The sequence below is a fragment of the Pundamilia nyererei genome, unplaced genomic scaffold (assembly GCF_000239375.1).
Source record: "Pundamilia nyererei isolate P.nyererei 1_Seehausen unplaced genomic scaffold, PunNye1.0 scaffold00277, whole genome shotgun sequence".
NCBI classification, from domain to species: domain Eukaryota; kingdom Metazoa; phylum Chordata; class Actinopteri; order Cichliformes; family Cichlidae; genus Pundamilia; species Pundamilia nyererei.
Window position 1 is genome coordinate 217,633 of NW_005187678.1, and position 27,285 is coordinate 244,917.

General features: G+C 42.7%; 1 protein-coding gene across 1 annotated transcript in view; it reads left to right on the forward strand.

Moving 5' to 3' along the window:
- The window catches only part of cyp26b1 (cytochrome P450, family 26, subfamily b, polypeptide 1), a 37,339-nt gene that overhangs the window by 5,046 nt on the left and 5,008 nt on the right, over positions 1–27,285 (forward strand). Inside the window, exons 2-5 of the mRNA XM_005750544.1 lie at positions 13,951–14,175; positions 25,573–25,691; positions 25,932–26,088; positions 26,450–26,605. Coding sequence (XP_005750601.1) covers positions 13,951–14,175; positions 25,573–25,691; positions 25,932–26,088; positions 26,450–26,605 — 657 coding nt within the window. The remainder of the gene's footprint in view (positions 1–13,950; positions 14,176–25,572; positions 25,692–25,931; positions 26,089–26,449; positions 26,606–27,285) is intronic.

Here is a 27,285-nt window from a genome sequence, read left to right on the forward strand (position 1 = left end):
CACACACACACACACACACACACACACACACACACACACACACACACACACACACTAATGAGGTACCCTCTGCCTGCCTTCTTCTGTCTATTCGGCTGTGATGAAGTGTAAATGACGGTGGCCAGAGTAATGACAATCCTGCAGCCCAAACACTCTCTCGCGGCTCACAGTGACGACAGCCTCCCTCCTCCCGCCTTCTTCTTCTTCTGCACCTGCACTGTTGTCTTCTTCTATGGTGGTACGGCTACAGATCCTCGGCAGGTGATGGCTGTTTCTGTTGATGGTATTTGGTGTCATCAGGTGTTTGTGTTCTTTGATGACTTGAACCCAACCTTTTCATATAGTCAACTTTTACAACATCCCAAGCAGCCTTTAAAAGCAACTTTTAATTCTTGTTTGCAGATAAATGCAGGAAAAAGCCACCAAAATTGAGAAGTGTTCATCAGCCGTGCAGAGTTGGCAGGTTTGACTAACAAGGCTACTTTAGTTCCTTCCTCACAGCCCAAACACGTGCACGTTTGGGTTTACCGGTCATTCCTAAATGGTCCTAAATGTTGGCCCTGCGACGGACTGGCGACTTATCTGGGGTTTATCTCACTTTGGCTTCGTCTGGCAATCCTCACCTGGATAAGTGCTTAAGAAGCTACATGGATGACACTGATGCTCGGTCAGGTCCATATTGTCTCACTGCAGCCCGCTGTGCAGCGTTTTTCAGTGTGCCAGCATACCCTGTGGCTTGGTGAGGACAAATAAGTAAATACAGAAGTCTGAAGTAGGAGGTGGATGTGGAGGAAAACCTTCAGCATGACGAAGCATCACTGGGCAAGATACTGAGTTTCCACTGATGCATTCATCAGAATGTGAGTGTGAAAGGATGAATGAAGGCTGTAGTAAGAAAGCGCTTTGGTAAATGGACTGATTCATATGCAGTGCTTCTCTGTTCTACCTGAGCACTCAAAGCCCTTTGTACAACATGCCTTATTCACCAATTCGTACAAGCACTTTTTTCATTTTTTTCTAGAGCAACCTGTTACCTTACTTAAGGATGTTTCAGCATATCTAGACATGGATCGAACCGCCAACCTTCCAATTAGCAGATGACCTGCTTTTACCTCCTGAGCTGCAGCCAATCCCAAACAGAGCAGAAAAGAACTATATAAATACGGCTCCTTTTGTTGCTTTGTCGCTGGCGTTAGGGAAAAGGTCAGTGTTTGGGTTTAGACGCCTCTTTTCTCAGCATTGAACAAAACTTACGTATCTCCTCTTCAATAAGCTTATTCTTCATTTGCCTAATCGGCATGGTGGTCATTTCACGGTGTGTGTACCAGCAACCATGATATCTATTCACGGCTGTGCCAGGCATGTGGGGGGATGTGTCATGTTGTCTGCTAGAGCAATACATGAAGCTTCTGGCTCCTGACCGAACGTCAGCATGTAAGGAGCTGGAAGTGAGGACGCACAACATGCTAGAAAAAACACTGGATTTAAAAAAAATCGAATGCAATGAAACTTAAAAAAAGATTGTTGTTAAAAAAACAATGTTTCCTAAACTTTTTTAAAATTGGGAACAATTGTACAAATTTTAACAGAGATTCACAGATCTTGACAAATTGTCATCATAAAACTCTAAATTCAGTCGTATACGACGCAAGATTCTCTCATGCCGACGGCAGACGACCACCTCGAAGCTCCTCTGCATCGTAGCGCATGTGAGGCCTTTTGTTTTTTAGCCGAATTGCTCCTTTAAGCAGCTCAGACAGAGGGGGGATTGTGAGGACTGGTGGCTTCATCTATAGTAGGTTCCATTACTGCGGTCCAGCCCGCTGTGTGCTGCATAGCTGTGGTTACACAGTTCTGAGGCGCACACACACACACACACACACACACACACACACACACACACACACACACACACACACACTCAGAGTCTTTCCATTTGCTGTGTTGGTCTGTGTGTGCATAAAGTCATATAACATGCAGCAGGCGCACATATAGAGTACGATGATGTAGCAAACATTCAAAGACACAATTAATTGGCCACACATGCACAGCAGTGTGTGAGCACACACAGATCATAAACCCACTCTTTCTCTCTGTCTTTCTTGTGTGGCGTGGCAGGGAGCTGGCAAGTGCATGTTCACTGGGTAAGAGATACATAGTTCACTGAGCGGACACAGGGGGTAAAAGTGTTAACATTCAAGGCAGGACCCTTGAACCGTCGAGGACGCTTCTTCTTCTCACACCCCGCTAAACTGTGTTCAAGCTCCTCTCTGTTTTTCGTTGTATTTTTTCCCCCGTTTTTTCAATTTTCTTAAATTTAACAATGAAAAAAAACCTCCTGTCACCGTCTTGTGTAAATATAGTCGACTTTACATTTTAAGTGCATTTAATGATCCTCTGCGTGATTCGTTATATAATTTCCCCCCCCAGCTTTTCAGACCCGTAGTGCTGCTTCCCTGCAGCCTTCTGTTTTTTATCTTCTTCAAATATCTGAGGCATTTCTAACTTTCTGGATTTCAGTTTTTCAAAAATAGCCTCACCTAATTTTTCCCCACTCTTTCTCTGCTGTCTCCTCGAGCCTTTGCTTCTCTACGTCTTGCCATTTTCTTGTTTTCCCCCAGTCAATAATGACATTTTTCATCACTATTTTTCTTCTTCCTTTCCCCCCCCTCACTCTTACATCCATCCATCCATCCATCCATGCCCTCCTCCTCCCTCCTCTTGTACAGATTAGCAGGAGGTACTGGCAGCAGGTCCCTTGCCCCTTCTTTCACCCCGAGAACACACTGCTCCCTCCTTCAACACTCTTGTCCTGGGCCGAGTATAGAGGCCAGTGTTAATCTCCCTTTCTCAATGAGTGTGCGTGTGTGTGTGTGTCACAGAGAGCTCGAGTTTTTAAAAGATCAGGAAGTTTTTTCATTCTCTTATTTTCTCATTGTTAAAAAATTGGCTGCACAACTCCCACCAAAGAGCTCAATGCTTGCTGCATTTTTCACAACGCTTTCCCCACTTTTTGTCAGCGTCACGGAAGAAATCAGGAAGTTGCTCCTAAAAAACAGACGAGCACGGCATTGTAGCAAACGCTAAAAGTGTTAGGAACTATTTTCAGCAGCGGCTTGATCTACAGTTGGTGCTATAATGAGTATTTGGTGCTTGTAAATGGGACCAAGTCAAGCAGATCTTTCCAGAAGAAGATAGAGAAGCAGTGCAAACAAGATCCTGTTTGGGTTCCAGTCGCAGCATCCGAAGTCAAGTTCAGGCTCAGAGGTCGCAGAGGTTGCAGGAGAAAAGTGGCCTGATGCCTCCTGTAAAAAGCTTCCATTACTCAGCGAAATGAGAGTTAACTCTCTGGACAACAATGGAGGAACAGGACGTGTCAGATGGCAGCTGCTAGGAGGATCAAGTCCTTGTTGGTTTTGGTCATTTAGAAGGAAAAAGAGGGAATATCAGCTGAAGGATATTGGTGGACTTTCACACGGTGTCTGTGTTGGCTTGTAGTTGGGGTGCGTCTGTGTGTCAGGGTATTAGCTCGGGTCCCCGGGGTTAGCGCTTAGAGAGTTTTAAACAACCATAATCTCCCTTTCTATAATGTCCCCGGGTCAGGGGCCAAGCCTCTCCCTCTCTCTCCCACCCGCTCCCTCTCTCTCCTGCTCGCTCGCTCTATTCTCCTCGTTTTTTGGCTGAACTATCCGTAGCCCTTTTTTCCTTAATCCGTCCTTTCTGAAACGAGCACCCATCCCGATCTCCCCGCCTCCTCCGCCACGCTCAGTCCCCTTTCACACTTTCTCCCTCCTTCTTTAACCCCCCCACCTTCATTCTTTATCTTTCCTCCTCTCCTCTTACCTTAGTTTCCTTCCTTCTTTTCTTTCTTCCACCCCACTCCCCTCATTCCTAACCCTTCTTTTTCTCCTCCTCCTCCTCTCGGTGTCTCTCTCTGATGTGGTGGCGTGACTGCAAAGGGACGGGGGTTCATTGTCAAGTTGAGGACCTATCGCACCATTCAAACGCACAAACCCCCCCTCGCACACACACACTGGCTCCTTGGTATCTCTGGCACCAGCTGAATGATTGACAGTTGAAAAGAGAGAAGGAATTCCCTTGCAGCCTTTGACCTCGTTTCCTCTGCCTCGCACTTCCACAGTTATTCTCGCAGCATTTTCACTTTTCATTTTTTAACCTTTGATTTAGATAAAAGTGGGTTTTTTGTATGTGTCTGTGTGTTTCCAGACTATATATTCTCCCCTTCCTATCAGTCAAGCATCATACGGACAGAGATCTTGTGGATGATTTTGCTTCTTCGCCTGTGACTTTTGTGGGTTTTAGATTCTCTTTTTCTCACTTCTAGTAACGTTAGCGCATCAAGCTAACCGTGAGCTACCTCACATTGCTTCACGTCGCCATTTGCGTCTTAAAGGTTGCCTTTTAACAAACTGCAAAGACTTGAAGAGGCGGGTGAAGGCCGGCACTCAGTACCTGTCATTTCTTCAGTTAGAGGGAATTAACAGTCAGTAAACTCGTTGTTTCCTTGTACATTTGTTTCGCTTGCTTCCTCTTTAGCACCGATGTACAACCGTACTGCAGTTTCACTGTACCTGTGTACAAACATGTGCAAAGACAATAAAGAGTTAAAGTCTGATGGATATTCATTCCTCTCAGAAATTACAGCACAGATAAATGCAAGCGCAACGCTTAAGACAACCACACATTTACATTTTAACGAGAAACGCCACCGACAGAGTCCAACACAATGACAGCAGCACGCACGCACCTCAGAAAGCGTGACCCGTCCCTCCCCAGCCCTACACCACCGAGGCAATGTCCTACATTTTGATTGGCTCCATTTTAGCAAAGTGAACACACATGCACGTTTCACAGGGATTTTGGGGTTACAAAAAAAAGCTACAAGGGCAGAAAACGGTAATTCGTGAATGCACGAAGACAATGAGAACAATCGTAGCTCTGTCCATCACACGATCGATGCTGTGACAAACCTAACATGTACAGTTTGCTTTCATTTTTAAGAAATATCGATACTGAAATTTCTGACTATATTATTACTGACGTGTCTCACGTCCCATACAAACATACTCTTTGTTGGAAACCAGCCGCCTCGAATGTGTTGAAAGGAGCCGTGATTAAAAGCGTCAATAAAACAAAACAACCGAGCAACCGCAAAACCAGAATACGGTAAAAAGGAGGCGAGGCTGAAGCCGGATGTGGTCAACAAGTTCAATCTGAGCTTTCTTAAGTTTGTTAGATGTAAGGTTAATATTCAAGTTATTATATTTAACTTACATTTTTAAATTAAAAACAAAAGCCAAACAGCTTCTTTTGATAAGTATTTAAAATAACGACTCGCGTTGGTAAATGTACTGCTTTACTACAAATTGTTTTTTCCAAAGTAAAATGTTTTCTGTCAATGTCACTGTGTAAAATATAATATTTTGGAGCTCATACTCGGCTTTCTTGTAAAATGTTAGTGCACGCACCTCGATTAAAGAAAACGTTTAAAGCATTTTAAAGCGTGAGCCTGCTAATTCACACAAAGCTGTAAAGTGACTGGAGTTTGATGTGAAAAAAACGACTTTTTAACCATTAATTTAGAAACTATAAAGATTTTTTTAAAACGCGGATGCGTTTAAATCACAGAAAATAAATGCAAAGCAAGAATTTAGACCAAAGTCTTCAGGATGCACTCTTTCTTCCTGGTAATTTAGCAGGAAATGTCAGAAAACAACACTCTTACGAGCACGTCTAAATCGGAGTATAGCGTCTGTGTATGTCGACTGCATCGTGTGCACTTTACACCGAGTTAATAAGTCAAACATTTTCATTCAAGGAAACCTTCAACTGCTCTGGGAATGCCTTGAAAAAGATAGATGTAATTTATATATTTGATAGATCCCCCAAAACATCAAGTTTGGGTTCACTCTCTGAAGTTAATTTGAAATATTTGTTCTTGTTATATCAGCTGCTTTCTCTCTTTACACAGTAAAGCTTCCATCTCCCTCATTTTTTTCTGCAGCTGGTAAAAAATCTTCCCCGGGTTTGTTGGTGAATTTCCTACAACTGTCTGTTTCTCTACTCCGTCTAACCATCACCCCAATATTTGTATTTCATAGACTCTCTAAATATACACACTTATACACAGACACACTTACTCTCACTGTCTCTGGTCAGCGAGCCAGTGTGTGTCTGTGTGTGTGTGTGTGGATTGATCTGAGTAAACATAATTAGCTGTGTTTTTTTGTCTTGCCCTAATAAAAGACTCATTTGTTAGACATTTCCACTGCACTACAAAGAGGACATTTATAAGCCCGGGCCCAGGTTCGCCCCCAGGCCAACCCCAACAGGACAGACGGGGGTATTTTTAGCACGGCCGGCGTGCTAGCAGGGTTTGCCGGGACAGTGTGTGTGAGTGAGTGTGTGTAAGAGAGAGAGAAAAGAAGAGAAACTGAGATTTTTTGACATCTTTTGTGATTGTGCTGGTTTTTGTGAGAAATTCTGTTGAAATATGAGTGTGTAGCTCTCCTTTATTGAGAAAAAAATCTGATAAAAGCACTCAAGAGAAGCGGACACTGACGGCTACGAGAACGCTGTCCAGACTGTAGTCACGCACAGACAATCTTTCAAGGCCATTCCTTTAGTCTGTCCCCTTCCCATTGTGTGTATAAAACCTTTAACCCTCCTATTTTAACCCTCCTTTAACCACACCTCAGGGTCCAGCTTGAAGCTGTGTTCGCCTGTCTAAACCTAACGACAGGGTTTTTGTTCTTATCTTAAAGTGAATGGGGAGTTTATGGGTGAGAACGATGGAAAAAAGTGTGTGGAAAAAAGCATCAATTTTTAAATTCTTTTAAGTCGAGAAAAGTTTTGTTTTTGAAGGAAACCCACTTCTTCCTTTCAAATCCAGAACAGGGAGAATGGCTGAAAATGTCGGTGTACAGGTTGTTACAACGAGAAGATCGACGGGAATTTCACTGACCACACACACAGACTAGTGTGCATAAAATGTTGTTGATTATTATGATAAAAACACCTCCGCCAGATTCCCTTCTTTTTAGAAAAGATGTTCCCCTGAAATAATCGATCCACATGTCTGTAACAAAATGCAATCAGCCCGCTGCCACCAAACCGCAAAAGTCACGAAACCTTCATATCGAGAGTTTTGGATTCAAACAGCTTGTCAAGGTCTAGAAATATTTTAAACTGCTTGCATCGCCACGGCAACAGTAATAAATTAGAATTATTAATGACACTGTGAACCAGTTTGGGTCCAGGCCCCACCGCTGCTGTTTATTCCGTATTATTATATACAACGAACAACAGCAAAAGCGCCGTTATTTTGTTCTTAAGAGTCAGAGTAGAATGCACTTCAGACATTTTGCAGAATTAAGTGAAGCCACACACACACACGCACCTTTATTTGTTGTCCATTTGCTAAATGCATGGAGCTAATATGCAGTAAAGTTCAAACAGGAGAGAAACAAATTTAACCCACTTAAAATGATCTGCGAGAAGTCAAATAAAGGACCTGAATTTATTTTAAATACCTAAAAAAAAGAAAAAGTGGCCAGTGGTTATTTATACTTGTTAAAATCAACTGTGAATGTTTTCGAGGCCATGCTCGCTGGTATTAGCTGTGTTATCTAATCACAGCAGGCTACTTATAGCAGATCCAAAATAAAATCTACATGTCGTCAGTTTTGTTGCTTTTCATAAAGCATCCAACTGGCGTACGGCGTTGCAGGTAATTGCAGGAATTTCTTTCAGCTTGTGCTGGAAAACCTTCACAAAGTCGGCCGCGGTTCAACAGTGAAGCGGCGGCAGGGGTGTGATTGCACCCTGAGCTCTCTGGCTTGATTCCAGTGTTATTCACAGCTTCTGACTGCACGGTGCTGGAAAATAAAAATAAAATTAAATAAAACCCGAGGTGCGTTCCTCGCGATGTTTTCGGCTCCCATAGCCAGCTTGTACTTCCCCCAGTTGCTATGTAACAAGAAAAAAAACTTTATGCCCACTGTCATTAAGAGAAACCTCTTTATGGTTTTCAGCTCACATCAGAGTTTGTTGCCTGTGACCTCGATGGTAAAATCAGCCGTTATGTTGTGGGACCAATTTTGGTTTGGGGTTTTTTGTGTGTGAGTGTTTACAGCGACGGCTGCTTCGCCTCGCCAGAGTTTGGAGGGAAAGAGTGTTTGAACCAATCAGGGTGATTGCAGACGCGACGGCTACGTTTACAAATCTGTGTGTGCGTGTGCACAGTCATGTACGTGTTCTCCTGCAAAAGAACTGTGGCGTCATTACATCACAACTTTCCATGCTTGCTCCCTGTGTGTGTATGTGTTGGACCAGTTTTGAGAGCGGCGGGGAGGTTGTGGGGTTAGGGAGGGATGGGGTGGGGGTAAGGGGGCTGTACACTTCTCACCTTTTAAGCTGAATGTCACCCAGACCACACCCCTGGCGCATGCTCACACTCAAGCACACACACACTTTTTTCTTGCAGAGAATCTGACAGAAGAAAACCTTCAGCATTTGCCAAAATGTGTGCGAGTTTCTAAAAAGAAAACACAGAGAAATGGAAAGAGAAGTCGTAACGCACAGAACGCACAAAAAAAGTACACAATCGTCCCAATCTGATGCTGTATCTCGGAGGGTGAAAGGGAGCCTTGTCTGGCTGCCTGAGGAACTCCCTTTGAATTGGACTGTGTGTGCGTGTGTGTGTGTGTCAGCAGGCCTGCCAGGCAGACATACTAAACCACTCTACATCCATGTGGCAGCAAAATGTAGCTTGGAAAACAACCCTGCTCTAACACACACATTTACGCACTCAAACACACACACACACACCCTGAGGGCTCTAGAGGCCAGCCGGTCGACCTGGTGTGTGTGTTTGTTAATGTGTGTGTGCTGCAGTGAAAACAGGAAGTGTACAGGAGCTGTGAAAACAGCTCGGGCCAACAGTTTGTACCCAGACACATCGACAGAGAGAAAAAGAAACCCCCAAAATTTGCAAAGGTGCATGAATGAATGAATGGATGTGGCTTCAAAAATAGACTCTTTAAAGACAACTCAGTCCCAGCTACACTGAAACTGGATGGTTTCTACAGTTTTAAGCCAACTATCAGGTGGACGACATTGACCAGGAATCAGGCAGCTGTCGGACAGCTTTGCAGGATAAAACCCAGTGTGAATAAAATAACGCCAGCACCTCGAGCTCGAGTGAATACTCTGAAACACGGCAGGGCGGGACAGTGGGGCGTGAGGAGCTTGAATGCTAATTAACAGGATGTTTCATTGATAAAAGCAGTCTGGCAATCAGAGTTTTCAAAGCAGCACGAAAACAGCAGCCAGACGTACAGAGAGGGCAAAAGCATCTGTGCTCAATTTAGGTCGACTTCACACAGAGAAACCTTAGCATGTCAGCTACGTTGCGATGACGAGAGAAAGAAATGAATGACTGATATTAATAAGCAGTCATGAAGGAAGAAGGAAGCTTCAATCACCTCTTGATCGTCATTGGTTGCTGTTCAGCAGGTGCTTTGCGTCGCATCTTTATCCTCTGCCACAGAAACCGTTTGAGTCTTGTTTGTCTTTCTGATGTCAAAAAACGATTTAATTACAACTCTTATTTCCAGCTTATATTTGGTGATATGGTAATGGAAGCAGCAGCAGGAACCAATTACACAACGGAGATGTAAGAGGTGGTATGAAAAGGAGGTGCTGGGGGTGGAGGTGGGTTGAAATGTGGCTTGCAGAAGGAGCATTGATACATAGCACGCCTGGATGTGTACAAGGACATCGTGTAAAAGGCTCAGCTTAGCTTCTTGGCCTGCCTGAACTAACACCGTGCTGAGCTGTAGGAATCAAAATGACATGGCTGTTAGTTTCTGCAAAAATGACTCAGTTTTACTGCAGCAACTTCATCGTGGGTGGAAACTGGGATTGAAACTGGTCTGTTACCAGTCTTTAGGAGGAGCTTCACCTGCGTGTCTGCTGTGTTCGTTTAGGGTCGTGGGTTTTCCTGCAAAGATGTAAATCCAAGGAGTACTGGCAAAAGCATGCTGAATACAGCATACTATGGAATAGAGCAGCATAACAGAGCAGCTGACAGTAGCTGCTTTTTTCAAAGGGGCTCCATACACAAAGTGCATCACTTTGGTGCTGATGGTTGGTAGCCTTCTGGTTGCCTAGGTAACCCTCTAATATTTTTACAAACCCTGCCACATGGCTATCAACGGCATACTTCACTTGAATTCTATTCCATCAATTGACCCACTTTCATGTCACCAGTGGTCATTTTACCCACCTTCGCTTCAAGCTGTTTAATATGATTTGGTGTCTCCGCCTTCAAGATATATTTCACTCGTGGTTGAAGGTGGAGTCCACCAGTTTTTTGCTAGTTGTGAGAGGTAATACAAAAGAACCAGCTAATTAAAAACCGATATCCCTCTTATTAGTTGATGGTAATTTTGGAGGGGTTCAGTTTTATCCGGCTCATTCTTCTAAATACGTGAAAGACCATATAAAGTTTTGAGATTGCATTTATTACATTGCCTCTTTTAGCCCCCTTCAAAGTCTTTATCTATTCCCATGGTTGTCCCCCGCACGCTGCTCAAACACAAGTGAGCAATATGTCTCTGATAATTAGACATGTCTTTAACATGTACCAGTGTGTTTGGAGCTGAACCTTTCATAGGGACTAAAAGCAGGAATATCTCAGCCTCTGGTAATTTATTCTCTTAAAATGTGTGACTTTATAAACATGCACTACTAATTCCACTGAGTTCCCCTTTACAAACATCTATGCACCGAATGTAAAACACTTATTTACACCCAACCAGAGACACACACACTTTTTAAAGTCACTCCTAATTTAGACCATAAGCTCCTCCTCAGCTTTGAAACCTCTTGGCCAAGCGGGGTGTTTTTGATTGGGAGTTTAGTAAATCTATCGAGGCTTCACTGTAGGGCTGTGAGCCAGTAATCACACCGCTGACCGGAATCAGTGAGCGGACACATTTTGAGCCCTCGCACACAAACAAAAAGCACCGCCGCCGCTACCAGAGGTGTGCCCTCGACCAGGAAACAAACTACTTGCTAAAATTAGTTTCTGAGCTCCGCATTCAAACACAAACATGTGCCTATAACTGCACTCATACACATGCCGACTGTTTTGTAGTGTCGGGGGTTACAGCTGATCTTAATGTTGGCTCGTGTCAGGAAGGTTTGAAGTTATTCTGATTTTTTTTAAACAAAAATCACAATAAAAATGCTCTCCTTGTCTGTTTTGTGTTGATGTGTGAATAAACTGCCTTACAGGCTGTCCTTTTGCCTTCATGTTTACACACACACACAAATATATATGCGTACATATATATTTGTGTGTGTGTGTCTGTGTGCCTCACAGTCATAAATATCTCTTTTCCCTTGAGTAAACCGGGGTCAAACCAGTTAGTGTTGTCACGGCAATTTGCAGTTGGGCCTCCGCATGTTTGTTTGCTTTCCATGTTTCTGAGTTTTTAAAGATCGTTTTATTTTAGTAATCTTGAGTGAGAGTGTGTTTTTAAGTCTATATGCACATGTGTGTTAATACTTGCATTTGAATAATGCCTTGTTAGACTCAGTGTGTATGTCCCGTGTACGTGTGTGTGTGTGTCTGTGTGTGTAACACAGTAAGCAGCCTCTCAGGCGGCTATATATTCTTTTCACTCAAACAGCCCATTTACAGTTCCTCTCACTCTGCTGTGACCCAGACCGTTTAGAGGTCAACGTCAAAGCTGAACTCAGGTCAGCTCGCTAACTGACTCCAGCTTCGGTCCTCTGGGGGTTGTGCTTGCAACTTGGGTTGTCCAAACTGTGGGACAGGGGCCCTGAAATGTGGCGATGTGGCTCCTCGTGATGGGTCAAAACATAAAACAGGGACAAATGTTTATTTTTTTATTCTCCAGCAAGAAATTCTAATTTTTCTCCGTGGCTCGTAGTATTGCTCATGCACCTACATTGTTTTGGTGTTAACTGCCCAGTTTTGCAGGTATGGGGTGTAACAACGCTTATCTAGATGCTTATAGGAATAAAACATGCACTTAATCTCTCTTTTTTTTAAAGAAATCACACACCTGTCACTAAAAAAATTATTTTGCACTTTTTCTAAGAACTATTTTCGAGTTAAACCGGAAGCTCTACCTGTAATTCTAGCAAGCACTATGCTTCTTATAGAAAAAGGGAAAACTCACTTTCTCTGATTGCCTTCAAATAAAACAATCTGAGAAGGAGGAATCCCCTCTGTGATTTAAATAGTGACAACCCTGTGAAGAAAGACGTAGTTTAATGTGCTACATGTTAAACCACATCTTGGACGTTTGGACCTCCTCAATAATCCAGGTAAACTGATCCCGTTCATCTGGACGTTTTCAACTGGCGAAACATTTCGTCAGTTTTCCAAGTGACTGCGGGTTTCCCTAACCTTATAAACATGACTGACACAAGCAACATTGCCTAACAATGAGCCATGAGCTCAGTTGCATGGTTGTTAATATGTAGATTCCCATGACCATTCGTCAGAGGTTGCCGGCATAGTCCATTCATCTTAGGGCTTGGGTTCCCCAGGCCTGACAACTTGGAGCTCCACCTCAGTTGATGAACGAGGAGAAAAAGATTTGAAGTGGCAGTGGCCAAAAATGAGCAGTCTGAGGCTGAAACTTCTTATATCCTCGAGCAGTCTCCTGTCAGTCTTCTTCATCAGGATGAGAAATTTCATTTACTGTATTTTAAGCCTGAACTGCAAATGTTTTGAGAACCTTTAACCTCACCGCTCGTGGGCCGATGTTAAAACTGATCTCTGCCTGTGCCCTAAAGGCGACTTGAATCAGTTTTCATTGCATTAACCTGATGTATACAGGCTCCTTAAACATCTGCAGTCTTCTGCTTTCAGTTGGTTTAAGTTTACTTTTTTCTCTGAGAGCTGAGATGATGGAAACCTCAGTAACTTTTAGCATGTGGAGAACTCACCAGTCTGTTTGGGCCCCGAGCCACAGAGAGAGTAGAAAGTACTTACTGAAACCTTTTAGAGATGAAGATCAAAAGCTGGGGTGAAGGTTGGATCCTAAAGACTGTTTTAAATTATTAGAAAGTGCAAAAAGCATGAAGAACTAGCATGTTTTGTTAACGGTGGTCGAGGGCAAGGAGAGCGTTTTTCAGAGTAGGCCCCATCAGTTCGGTGAGGTATCACTGTTTTGAGGAGCCTTTTTGGATCTGACCATCTTCTGTTTGAGGACAGCAGCTGCTGGCTGTCTATTGTAATATTTCATCAGTTTTTAAAATGATTTCTGCATGATTAAAACCTCGTCTCACAATGTTTCCGTGACAGTGATGATGATGGCTAGAATCACTAAATTTTAAGGAATTTCATGTTAAGAATACACTAACCCTTAAACTGCTGACAATATAAAAGATTTATTTGAGTGCAGATATTAAGAAAGATATAGATTTAGAAGTGGAGATGGGGGCGATCTCAATTAGCAGGATTTGAAAAGGTTCCTCTGATTTCCGTGAAAAAGGGTGAGGAGTGTTTGGGGAATTCCTTCTGTTACCGTCTCCTCACACCTGCTTCTCTCAAAGGGGAACTCCAGCATTCAGTCCCAACAGTGTTCTCTAAAACTACCCATCTTTCTCTTCTTCCTTTCTTAATAGAATTTCGACTTTCTTATAGATGTTGAAGGAGGAAGAATGGAAAAGCACCAGGTTTATTTTTCTATGAGCAAAACTAGTTTCTTTAATATGGATTTTTGACATACTGCCTCATATAATTAATCCTCCAGCACGACTAAAGAACTGTCGCTCATTCTACTGTAAAAAATATCTTAAAACGACTCTCGTGAGTTGTGTCTTCAGCATTACAAGTTAGATCTGTGATTGATCTCTGTGCTTACCGTCTTTTCCTTTGTCCAGGGCTCGAGCTTTCATGCATCACGGAGACAGAAGTACGGCAACGTGTTCAAGACCCACCTGCTAGGCCGTCCTGTGATTCGGGTTACGGGCGCAGAGAACGTGCGCAAGGTGCTGATGGGCGAGCACACTCTGGTGGCGGTGGACTGGCCTCAGAGCACGTCCACGCTGCTGGGACCAAACTCACTGGCCAACAGCATCGGAGACATCCACCGCAAGAGGAGGAAGGTCAGGACACGTGTTAATTTAAATTCGCAAACACACACAACTATACAGAGATACCGAACGCATGTATTTGTGTGTTCATCTTTACTTTTAATGCTTCACTTTGTGCTAACTGCAAAGACTCAACTTGACCAAGGAAAATTTACATCCTAAACCAATCAAAAGTAAAATATTTTCAGGATGTAGATATTTTGATTTTAAGCCATTTGACTATACAAAGTGTTTAGTAAGACATCTCAGTCTCTGTCTTATATTTTTAGCAGCACAAAAAAAAAGGCAGCACTATAATTTCAATACTTCAGGCAGAGGAAAGATACGGACTTAAATATAACAATGCAACTACTGATTTAATTTAAATGCAATCATTATTAATGACTCTGCCCTTGGATACAACTAACTACTCCCTTCAGTGTGAGAAGGTTAACACCAGCTGCCAACTTTATTTTGATATTCTAACATGATAGTAGAAGGAGCTAAAAAGACTGTTTTAAACTGAAGCATAATATTTGAACTTTTTGGAGACCAGAGTACTCACCTGACACAATAGAAAAAAAGTGAAATGAAAATATATCTTCAAGTGTTTCCTGAATCTGCACAACTGTTTTTATTTTTTGTAAGTACGGCTTATATTTGGCTTCAGAAATCTAGCTGCCTGCAACACATCGTCAACAGTTCCTCGAAATAATTAGCAACAAATGATAAAACTGCACTCTGACGATAAACTCCAGCCCTGACTCAATATCGACAGAAACGCTGAGTTAGGTCCTTTATTCCCTTTTACGTTATGTTAGGTAGAAACTGATCATCTCGTCACATGACGCTTTAAGGGGACAACCTTGAGAGCACTGAAAAGAATGAAGTAGGAAGCATACGCTTGCTATCGTATCAGGGCGTACCAGCTTTCTTACAAAGCTTCAGTATGAACTAAAAGCAGCACTCTGAAAGAAAGACTCACCGCTGGACGGTTCAAACAGCAAAGGATCTGTCTCCCTCGAAATGTCTGCGGCTAAACCCACCTGGATTCACAAATACAAACCCAGAACACAAAATACAACACAAAAGAGACATAAGATTAATTACACAAGTTATAAAGATAATTCAACTCTTGTCTTGTTTGGCCTGATGAGGTTTAATGGTCCCAACTTTTACCGGCTTTTCTCTTGTACCTTGTTTTTGTAACACACGAGGCTGAAGTGTGGAATTGAATGTAATCATATGAACTGCATCTTCATGCAGCAGCATGCACGGGGATATCAAATGCTCACCCTGAGACAATGCTTGAATACATTTCTCGGAGGCAAAAGAAACGTGAGGCAGTAAAAACATATAAAATCACCAGGACATCTTAAATAGTCGGCTTTTACTTTTACCAAAGATGAAGATCTGTCTCCACATGCAAACAAAAATAAACTGAATTTCATGTCTAAAAATTACTTAATTCTTAAGACCCATAGGATTTCTATATTAATCTGTTAGTCATTTCATTTATAAGCTGCCAGAGAACAGTGAAAAATCCACCCGTCATCAAGCACAACGTCTTAAAACTGGGAGTCTGGAGCGAGGGCGGAACCACTGCGCTTTAATCGATGAAGAAAATAAAAAGCAGACCTAATTTAAATGCAAACAATTAATAGATGGAACATCAACTTTTTAATTCCTAATGATTGAGTGAAAACAAAATTGGGTATTGGGATGTGCACATTATTTTTGTTTGCAAAGGCAACCATCGGACTCGGGAGTGACGAGCATCTTTGATCGAGTCCCAAACAAGTTTTCAGCCTATTTTCTGTTGATTTCTTCATCTCTTTGCACACTATGTGCACATCAACCTGCAGCAGCAGCTGCAACTGCATGCAGAAACGCTCATCAATATTCATGCTGTGGAATAAGTGGCAGACAGTGACGTGCACACATTCGGAGTCCTCTGCACAAAGGGTGAGGCAGGACGTGCAAACAGACAGAGTATCGGTGTAAAGCTGATCCTGTCCGCTCGCTCTTATCAGCAGCATCCTGGCTGCTGAAGCGTGAGAACGACCCCTCCATCATTCCATCTTCTCCTGCTCGTCTTCTCATCTGCCTTCGGACAGAGCGAGTGAGAGAGGGAGAGACAGCCCTCATGTTTCCGTTTTTTAAAAAAATTTTCTGTCATTTCTCCCCCTGACTATTATTATTATCTCTCTCTCGCTCGTGCACTTTCTCTCTTCTTTTCTGTCTCTTGCTTCCTCTCTGGCTCTCTCATTTCTGTGCCAAGACCATTTCAGGTAATCAGCCACTTACCTCTCCCTCCTATTATCCCCTTATCCCCAGGGCACAAACCTTCTTTTCTCTCTCTCTCTTCCACACACACACACACACACACACACACACACACACACACACACACACACACACACACACACACACACATTTAATGCACACGCAACATCACGCACAAAGAATCGGAACGAGAAAAACAAGAAGTAGAGCTCCCTGTGTTTTCCTGTAAATCAGTCTCTCATTTTCTCTCTGCAGACACAGTTAAGGTTTTTTTTGGAGGGGTTTGGAGGCGGGGTCGGGTTTCCTTGCTGCCGTGCCCCGGGACAGGCGAGGGGTTGGTCGGGTCTAATCTGAGCTCTGATCCCCTCTCCTCTCCCTGGAGACCCCCACACTAACCTCATGTAATGACCCCTGATTAGGAAGGCTGCCTCCGACACGGCACAAAGAGGGGCTTTCTGTGGGGGCCCAACATACACACACACACACACCTGAACGCTGCCTTGGATGGATACACACACAGTAAAGTTGCTTAGCCTCATAGGTTTAAGCTGAAGTGCCTCTGAGCAAGACTCAAAACTCAAACTCGTGACCTCTGGCCTCCATAATAGGCAAAAAAAAGAGATCCTTCCTAAGTAGATCAGCCAATGTGGTGTCAAACTGTCGAGTTCAGAGAGAATTTTGACCTGAATGCAAAGAGGAAAATCCTTGTCTTTGAAGCCTTTTCTCTGATAGAAATAAATCATGAAGAAAAAAACGATTAAAACAACAAAATTCCACAATTTCTTTAACTTATTTAGGGAAAGAACGGAAAATTATCATGGCCTCGACTCCAGCCAAGCTGTCCCCAAATGTTCGAGTGTTGCATCTAACCTGATTTCAACTTGTCTACTGTCCTGTTTATGATCGGGAAACCCGCAGTTCTGGATCATTTTTAGCACGACTGATATGTTTAGATCTCTTAATGGTCCTTCCCCTTTGCCTTTTTGAGTCTCCTCAAGTTGATGAAGTCATGTGGAGCATAGTGATGAGGGAAAAAAATGGCACACAAGCATCTCAGTCCTGGCTGTGTTTTTTCTGGGGTGAGACAGTATTTTTTTCTCTGCAGTGTCAGTCTCATTCTGAGGGATGAGCTAGAAACTTAAGTCGTGGCGGCAGACCCGGTTCTGGTCACCGGTTATGCTCTTCTACATGAAACAGCAGAGGATGTTTGCTCTCTCTGCACAAGTTTCGAGCCTGTGGTAAGATCACAGAGCACAAGTGGTCAAAACTTTCAGGACTTTCAGGGAGATCTAAAAGCAGCCTGGAAGCTGTCATGACATGCCCTAGAAAATCAGCCAAGTTCAGGTAAGACTTTTGATTTTTGTGGGCCTCCACGCCACCTCGTACATCGTCTTAGTTTCAGTGCCGACCAATCCCATCATGGATCAGTACCCACCACTGCTGCCAAGTTAGTCACTTTCTAGCTAGATAAATATATATGGATATATGAGCACTTAAGTCAGCTACCCCTGAAAAAAACAACATTTTATGGGATTGTTTAAACCTTGTTGCAGATACAGAACTAGAAAGACTTCAAGAGAGCTATTAGTGAACATGTAGGTTTAAAGAGCCATCAGAAAACCAATAGACTGAGCTTGTGGCAGGTGCAGAGAGGCGGGTGGCTTGCAGGGTCCTTCAAATATACGCGTGCTTACACTTTGACTTTCAGCTTGCTGTGGTATTTACAGACACATCACTTCAATATAAGGAGGGCCGACAGAATGAATGCTATTATAAGGAGAGCCAGAGGTCAGCTGGCCATTTTTCAGCAGCTTAAACAAGAGTGTGTGTGTGTGTGTGTGTGTGTGTGTGTGTGTGTGTGTGTGTGTGTGTGTGTGTGTGTGTGCGGGCTCCCTCCTGTTTTTCTCGATAATAAAGCTAAGTCAACAGAAAGAAGCGAAACACCATCAGCTGAGAGAAAAATAAGAAACTGGTTTACTGTCTGACCAGCTGGACCAGAGTCTCCTCTGTGTGTGTGTCTGTGGTTTTCATATGGAAAAACAATCTGCACACAGCACATTAGCCTTTTTGGTGGATCAACAGAGCCAGCCAGTTTCCATATAACCCCGTGTTAAGCTAGGAAACTAACTCCATCAAAGAACCACAGTAGACTGGTTTTCCACTACGGGCCAATCAGAGCCTAACAAGGGCAGCCAGGACTTACACATCATCCTTGACTGAAAACAACATCGAACATACCGTTTGCATTTCTGCTGCGAACTGAAGGACTTTTTTATTTTGGTGGGTTTTAGTCATGTAGGCTAAGATCTTTGCTCCTGCTGGATGAACAACTAGATGGGTTTGAGCGTAGTGTTTGTTCTCATGTAGACATCAGACTTTCCAATGAAATATGTCTTTTTCAGATCTGTGCAAACACTAGAGGCACGGCAAGACTGCTTAAACTCCACGAAGGTATTCGATTAGGTTAATGACTCTTGGCCAGAATCAAAAATCAGAGTTTAGAGATATATCTCTTTTATTTCCAGCTTACAAAAACTGAAGTTCAATAATTAGAGGTTGTAACTCTGTTTTTGGTCTCCACTGTCACATCAGGGAAGATGCTACACAATTTGTTAGCTTTGACCACTTTCCCCCTTTTCTTGGACACATTGCATTCATCAGTGTTTTAAATTCAATTAAATTTGGTTCTATTTATATTGAACAAATCATAACAACAGTTTCCTCAAGGTGCTTCATATTGTAAAGTAAAGACCGCACAGTAATACAGACAAAACCCCAACAATCAGGTAACGCCCCTATAAGCAAGAACTTGGTGACAGTGGGAAGGAGGCAGCTGGTTGGGGCTAGATTAAAGAAGCAGGCTACGGTTATAAACATGCTTCTTTAGAGAGTCCTACTTGGCTCTCAGTGGAAATGTTTCCCTCTGTGATGGAACAACACTGTGCAAACACTCTGTTGACTGTGGCAGCCACTACTTTTATTTTCAGCTTCACGAGATACTTCTCACTTCTTCAATTTAAGCCCACAGCCGCCCGCACATTCCCTCATACCATCCCTTTCTTTTCCAGTTTTTCTCCACATTTTCCTTCCCCCTTTGTTATTCTTTCTTTTGGAAACATTGCCCGATCCTTACATTTAGGAAAAACCAAACTTGGACAAAGAAAAAATAGAGATGTAGAGAGAAGAATGGACAAGAATCTGACTCGATCTGACACCTTTTCTCGGTTGCTGCCGGGGTTTTCTCGAGGAACTCCATAAACGCTTGCTTTAAATAAGCGTACAGTGAAATCAGAGAGATGTGATGTCTGTGAAAGTGCTGAGATAGTGATGATTCTTTGCATGGAGCCCTTGTATGTTTGTCTCAGCCTCCTGTGCTTCTGCTCATCACCAGTAGAGGGCACTGCAAAGTGGGACTGAGGTGAAGCTCACTCTGTGCGTCCCTTTTTTTTAAATCCAGGTTTTATCATTGCTAAGATCAAATTTACCTCTTAAAAATTTCAAAAGTGTATATACATATTTTCTAAAGATCCAGTGGAAGTTTAAAATCAGTACAGTACTACGCTGTCTTAGAAATACTGCATGCAGGAAAGATAATTCAGTTTTGAGAAAAGTAATACTCAACAATACCCAGAAAGTAAAAATCCAGCAGTCCAGCATTACAGCTTGTTATTACTTGACATGAATACACAGTAGCACAGTGGTACAATGGTTAGAGCTATTGCAACACAGCAAGAAGGTCCTGGGTTTGAGTCTAGGAGCTTCTTCTGTGTGGAGTTTGCATTTTCTCCTTGTGCCTGCGTGGTTTCCTGCAGGATAGCTTCCACCCACAGTCCAAGACGTGTATGTTGGGTTCATCTGTGATTCTAAATCAGCCGAAGGTGTGAATCTCTTTGTGCAACCAGCGTGTACCCTGACTTCCACCCAGTGACAGCTGGGAGGGGCTCCAGCCACCCCGTTACCCTGAATTAGATAGAGATGTGTTCCTGAATACAGTGCTGTAGCTGCACGTTAAACATGTGCACTGCTGTTAGTTTTTCCGCTCTATATTTCCAAATTCTGTTAAATAATTAAAAGTTAAATTATTACATGCCTTCCTCCTAAAAGTAAATGACGGGGTGAAATATTAAGCTTAATATTGACCTTAACCCTCATCAGCAAAGCAATCACTTTGTGATTCAACGTGACAATACAAGCAGGGAAAACCACAGGGACTGCTTTTGTAAGTAGGAGAAATGAGTAAAAAGGAATAAATAGTATGGTTTAGAAAAAAAGGATGGATGAAGGGGCAGGGAGAGCCAGGAAGAGGTGGGAGCAGAGAGAGAGAGAGAAAGAGGGAGGGAAAGGAGGGCAGAGAAAAGAATAAAGGAGTCTTTACATGTCTGTGGAACCAGCAGCTCGCAGCACTTTCACATAATTTAAGACATATGGACGTTATTAGGACAACTGTGTCTGTGTGCGAGTGTGTGTCTGACTATATCTGTGTGTGAGAGAGAGAGAGCACAGGAGTGAGTGTGTCTTTAAGCATGTGTCTTTGCGCTGCAGGCTACAGAAGACAGTCACGTTTTTGTGGTGCAGCAAAATGACTGTTGTATTGAACAATCCCCCACTAAAACACACACACACACACACACACACACACACAAACTCCCGTCTTGTGTGGAACTTGGAACGTCCCAGAGTGACACTACATAAAAAACTGTGTTTGATTGGCAGCCAGAGAAACTGTGTGTGTGTGTTTCTCAACGTGTGTGTGTTTGTCTGACCTGTAGTTACCTTTCAGAGTCTCCCGTCTGCCTGCTCACACACTGACTGCCTGACTCACGGGTCCTACAGTAGCTCAACCTTTCTGCTCTGTCTGTACTTAAAAGTGTGTGTGTGTGTGAGTGAGTGTGTGTGTGTGTGTGTTGGAAGAGACAAAGTGCTCAACCAGATTGACCAATTATGCATAATCCAGTGCAGACGGGTTAAATGGCTAAATTCACAATGTTACACAGCCTTATTTGGCCTAACTAGTGTTTCTGGCGTTCAGTCTCTGCTTGGTGTGTGTGTGTGTTTGCATGGTTTTTATTGCTGATTTTTCATGATGATTCACAAACATATTTGCGTTGCATGTACTGGATATTGTATATAAAAGATAAATGGAGCTTCTTGATTTAAAAAGTGCCTTAAACCTGAATTCGTTTGAACGGCCAGCAGAGGGAGATTCCACTGGTTGTGAAGAGATTTCGGGTAGCGTTGAAGGTTATTGGAAAATTATTTGATCTCCGACTCTCAGTCAACACTTTTCATATTCTTTAAGGTCTCAGACTTTAGCTTTCAGACTGACTGAGCGCAATGTGATGTTTAAATTGTAAACTGTGGTCGTATCCATCCATACTTCTCTACATTAAGATATTTCCAGGACAGCTCAGAGATGTAATCTCTCTAGTTTGTCCTGGTCCTACCTGGGGCTTCATCCTGGTAGGACATACTTGGAACACCTCGTCTTACCAGGAGGTGTCCGGGAGGTATCTTAATCAGATGCCTGAACCACCTGAAACACATTCTTATCTGAAGGTATGCTGAAAACTAACAACCTAGTTTTTATAAGCAAAACCTCAGCATGAGGAGACATGATGAGGGCTGGTGGAAGTATAAGGCACAAAGCTGCCAGCCAGAAGACTGTTGCATCCCCTTGGGGAGCTTTGTGTTTTGTGATTTGTTTTGCTCTGTTTTCATTCACTGATTGGTTAGCACAAAAAGGACTTTGTTCGATGTAAGACAAAATGGCTCTGTTATAATATGCCCCTTCACAACAGCAGCCCTGCACATAAGCAGGGTACATGGCACTCAATGTGACACCGAGTTGTCTTGAACAAGCATTGATACGTGCGTAACACTCGTCTCATTATCGCCATGATTGGTGCGACACTGACAGCTTTGACAAATTTGACTTTGGCAGCGCTCGACACCATGGGAATGGGAACAGGCTGACCACAACCCTGTTTTACCACGCAACTTCAGCAACCCTCACGGGACAATCGATGTCATTATGAAAAGAGTGGAAAGCAGTTTAAAGATGCGCAATCCTTCGAATTTCATCCAAATCCAATCAGTGGTGTCCACTGTTTCCTGGGCAACAGACAAACAAATGACTGATTAATCCAACATTGACAGCCCTCAAAGTAGCAGACGAACAAAAGACGTCACTGCAGTTTCAGTATCTCAGGCTCTTTTGAGTTCAGATATTGTGTGTAATCTCCTGTGGTTGGGGTTGGGCAGCAGGTCGTGTAAGCTGATCTGTGACCAGCAGTCCCAGGGTGCGGCAGCAGAGGAAATGTAGTGCTACTAAGGTCTTAGAGGGCTCTGTGATCTGCACTAACCACTCCCTAACGCACAGCACATACGTATGTACCCGTACAGTGCGCACATGTAACGCATGCATGCACTCGTGCACTCGGCACCAGCTCAGTGGACTATTGTTCATTCATTTTCAGGAGGGCGTAGGGAGGGAAGCAGACTTTGGAGGAATGAGAAGAGCGGCAGAAAAATAAGAGGGAAATGAAGTAGAGAGCAAAATAAGAGTATGAGCGCCCAACTGATGTTTTGGTGGCTGAAACATCAACCTCAAGAACCACATGTACCCTCTCTGGCCTTGGTTCAGATCCCACTAGAAGCTGCTTTCTTCCCTCTCAATAAGTCAATGAAGAGAAGCAGAAACACTCCACTGGCTCCTCCGGTGTGTTAACATATGGGAAATATATTCCAAAATAAACAATAAAGGCACTTTGTTTGTGCATATTTCAGTAAAACAAAGAATCTGGACACAATACAGTTTTTACGAGCATATACTGTTATACTTTAAAAAAAAAACAAAAAACAACTCTTTCCCCCATACAGACAACATTTGACAGCCTCCCCTGTACCCTTAATGATGAGTTTTGACACTTCACAATATCAATAAAGAGGTGGTTTGACCACTATTAGAATAGTTTTCGGGTTTCTCCAAGGATAGCTGCATAAGCAGAGACCAACCTCACTAACTTTTGATGAACAACCAGTCATTTTGTTATGTAAAAAGCCCTGAAATATGACAGAAACCACTCAGTTAAGAAAAGGGTTTCAAAGGTTACTCCTCATCAGCTTTCAGGTGGTAACGAATTAAGGATGATTGCAGACAAAAGCCATTATCAAAGAGATTAAGCATATATTTTCTTTTACAACATGCTGCTATTAGAAACAATACCTATACAGGATTTTTTTTTTTTTAGCATAGATTAGTTTCTCTGCAGGGTCTAATAAAGGAGAAAGTCATAAAAAGAAACCACAGTGATTAAATAAAGCAGAGAAAAACCACAGACAAGTAGCAGTTGGAAGTTTGTATGTGTATTTTAGATAATAAAAACGAAAGCCATTAAAAAATAATAAAAAGCCACTTAACGTCTGCTGGATTGGAGACATTTCCAAAACAACTGTAAGGCTTCAATGACCACTATTTATTAGAAGTTTTCCACTTCTAATGGAAACTCAGCTCATTCAGCTTTGATTTCTGATTCAGTGAAACCTATAAGATGTATTGATTAGAGGGTGGTCTAAATTAAATATGACAGTCTTTTTTTGAAGTCTCAGTGTGACCATTCTAATATCATTGTCTTGTTTTGGAGCCAGGTGTGATTGTTGAGTGCATAGACACAGTTAGTTACTACTAGGCAGAACAGTGTTTCATTATTATTATTTTTATTAGTATTTTTAAATAGTATAAAAATACTAGAGCGCAGACATGTCGGACAAACAAACAATATTTGCTTTAAAATACTCCAAATATGTTTGAAGTGTCCACTTTAGTTACTTGCATCAGTGGATGTAAAGGATAAAAAGCCCCAACAAGTCAGCCATGCCTTGGTTAGATTAGGGAACAATATTAAAAATAGTAACTGTGTACAGCTATTAAGAAGAGAGAAATTTTTGTAGCAGCCTGTGAACATGTTTATTTTTGTTGTAAAGTAGGAGCATTTTAATATGGGGCTCTATGGGCATTTACCAACTTTTGGAATCAGCCTCAAGTGGCCACCGAAGGAACTGCACCTCACTTCTGGCATATTCTTTTTAGGTGAAATCCTAAACACAGCTACAAAATTTGATTTCACTCAGTGTTTTGAGAAAATAATTAAGGCTGTTAACGGCTACAGTTCATCTGGTTCTAACTTTGTTTTTTCTTCTTCACTCATCTACATAATTAGGAAAATGTCCGACCGTTAAAGGAACAAGAAACTTATTAGTTCAAATAAAACTAAGCATGGGTAGTTGACTCATTTTAATATAAAAGCTCTATTCTAGTCCATTTCCCTCTCCTTTTTCTCCTCTTCGGTGTTCTCCCCTCTAAATCATTCCCAAGACTCTTTCATGGGCAGTTTTGCACTTTAAATCTGATGGAATATTATTTGTCCAAACAACACTGACGACTGGTGACTGATTCATACTGAGAAATACTCTGTGCAGCCAGGAAAGAACTTAGCTCTTCCCCCTCTTTCTGTTCGTGCTCTTTCTGTCTGTCATTCTAGTTCTGCTGACTACAGGGGAAAAACCTCCACAATGTATAAGTCTCTGTAAAGACCAAGCAAGAGCAATAAGGGGGGAGAGACAGAGAGAGGGAGAACTTGGGGATAAATAAGGAACGGGAATCATAGAAAATGAAAAAATGAATGAACACGTGATGGAAAGTCCAGCCTAGGTAGAATTTAGAAGAGAGAAGGAGATCAATGGTTAGACAATTTAGAGAAATATGAGAGGCCTAGACAATGGCTACAAAAATACAGCCAGATGTTTTATCCTTTACCAAAAACCAGTTGTCTCTTTCATGGTCAACTGTAGAACTTTGTACCAAATTTCACTTGTAAAGTGCACATTTTTAGATTCCCTGCAAACCAAGAGACAGACACAAAACACCCCAATAAATTCCCAGTGAATACCAGCATTACTGCAGAATAAACTTGTGCTTCCTGTTGTCTTTCCACATACCTGTCAGTCAGGATTTACCGAGGGGATTACAACATATAATCTGTGGACATTTGTCCTCTGTTTTGACTTGCACTTCTCCAACAGCTGGGCGCTGTTGCATTCTGCATTTGAGACTGATGTTATTTGCTCATTTCTCTGTCCCTCCAGGTGTTTGCCAAAGTGTTCAGCCATGAGGCCTTAGAGTCGTACCTCCCTAAAATCCAGCAGGTCATCCAGGAGAGTCTCAGAGTGTGGAGCTCTACGCCTGAGCCCATCAACGTCTACAGGTACGGCCAGGAAAGGACAGTGGAGACAGTTGTTAATGTAGCTAAAATCTGGGAGCAAGACTAAAACAGCGCTCCTATCCTAGGTGAATGCAGGTAGAAAGGTATTTATGATGAGTATCGCTGACAACACAGAGTCGTTATCAGCAGTGGTAGAAACTCAGAATATACAACAGTTCAAAAACACAGGCTGCTTCAATGGGCTACTAAATTAATATTCTGTCATCTGTCATTTTTCTGTAGGGAGAGCCAGAGGCTGTCCTTCACCATGGCTGTCAGGGTGCTGCTGGGCTTCAGGGTGACGGAGGAGGAAATGAAGCATTTGTTCTCAACCTTCCAGGACTTTGTTAACAACCTCTTCAGTCTGCCCATAGACCTGCCATTTAGTGGCTACAGAAGGGTAAGTGTATCATATGACCACTTCCTTCTCATTGGTATTTTTGGAGCTTAGTATATCTTTTTACATCTTAATGTCCCCAAAAATAAAAGTGTTTTCCCAACTGGTCACTGCAGATGTCTGCACCTCCCTGAGCCTGGTTCTGTTCAACGGTACTTCCTGTTAAAAGGGAGTTTTTCTTTCCTACTGTCATCAAGTGTTTGCTCATAGGGCGTTGTGCAACTGTTTAGGTTTCTTTCTAATATTGTAGGATCTTTACCTTACAATACAAAGCATTTTGGGGTGCTTGTTGCTCAGCTAAACTGAATTTGCATCAAAGAGGACATTTTAAGGGTAAAAGGACTTAATTTGTGCATTGTTGCAGGGTATCCGTGCACGAGACACCCTTCAGAAGAGCATAGAGAAAGCCATCAGGGAGAAGCCCATGTGCACCCAAGGCAAAGATTACAGTGACGCGTTGGATGTCCTAATGGAGAGTTCCAAAGAGAATGGCAGCGAGCTCACCATGCAAGAACTCAAGGTAACATACCTAAGCACAAAAAAAACAGCCACCTGGGAAAGAGGGTAGGGTAGTGCAAGCATGCGCTGAAAAGAAGCCAGAACCACAAGAAGTCACTCAATCGCATGTAGAAGCACGTGGATACACACTGATTCGTATGGGTGCAAACACACATAGAAATCTCTATTTACCTAGCAGAGAGCTGCCAAAGGGAACCAGTCTGGGCTGACTGAAAACACAAACAGTCATCATAATTCTCTGACAAATCAGCCAGTGATCATAAGTACCAAACGGGGATAATGATACACACCCTAATGTGAAATATGAAAGCAAGCTGCGTTAATACCTATCGGCTGACAGGAACAGCATAACACACACATACACACACACTCATGGTCAGGCACACCCTCTGTTTACCTATTAAAGTAATTCAGAGGAATTCTGTGGAAACTCGACTCTCTGCTTCTCTCTCGGACTTTGTGGTTTCTGGGTTAAGTCCAGGGCCAAAAATAAGTCAACACTCCCCCCCTGCTAGGGGTCTGAAAGAGGCCTCCTGTACGCACACACTCACACACAAATATTTAAATACACACACAAAGTGAACTGGGGAGGCCCTGTCGCAGAGGCCCAGGCTGAAGCTTTCTCCTGCAGTTTTCTGACGCATGCATTTATAGCACACACACACACACATGTGTATATAT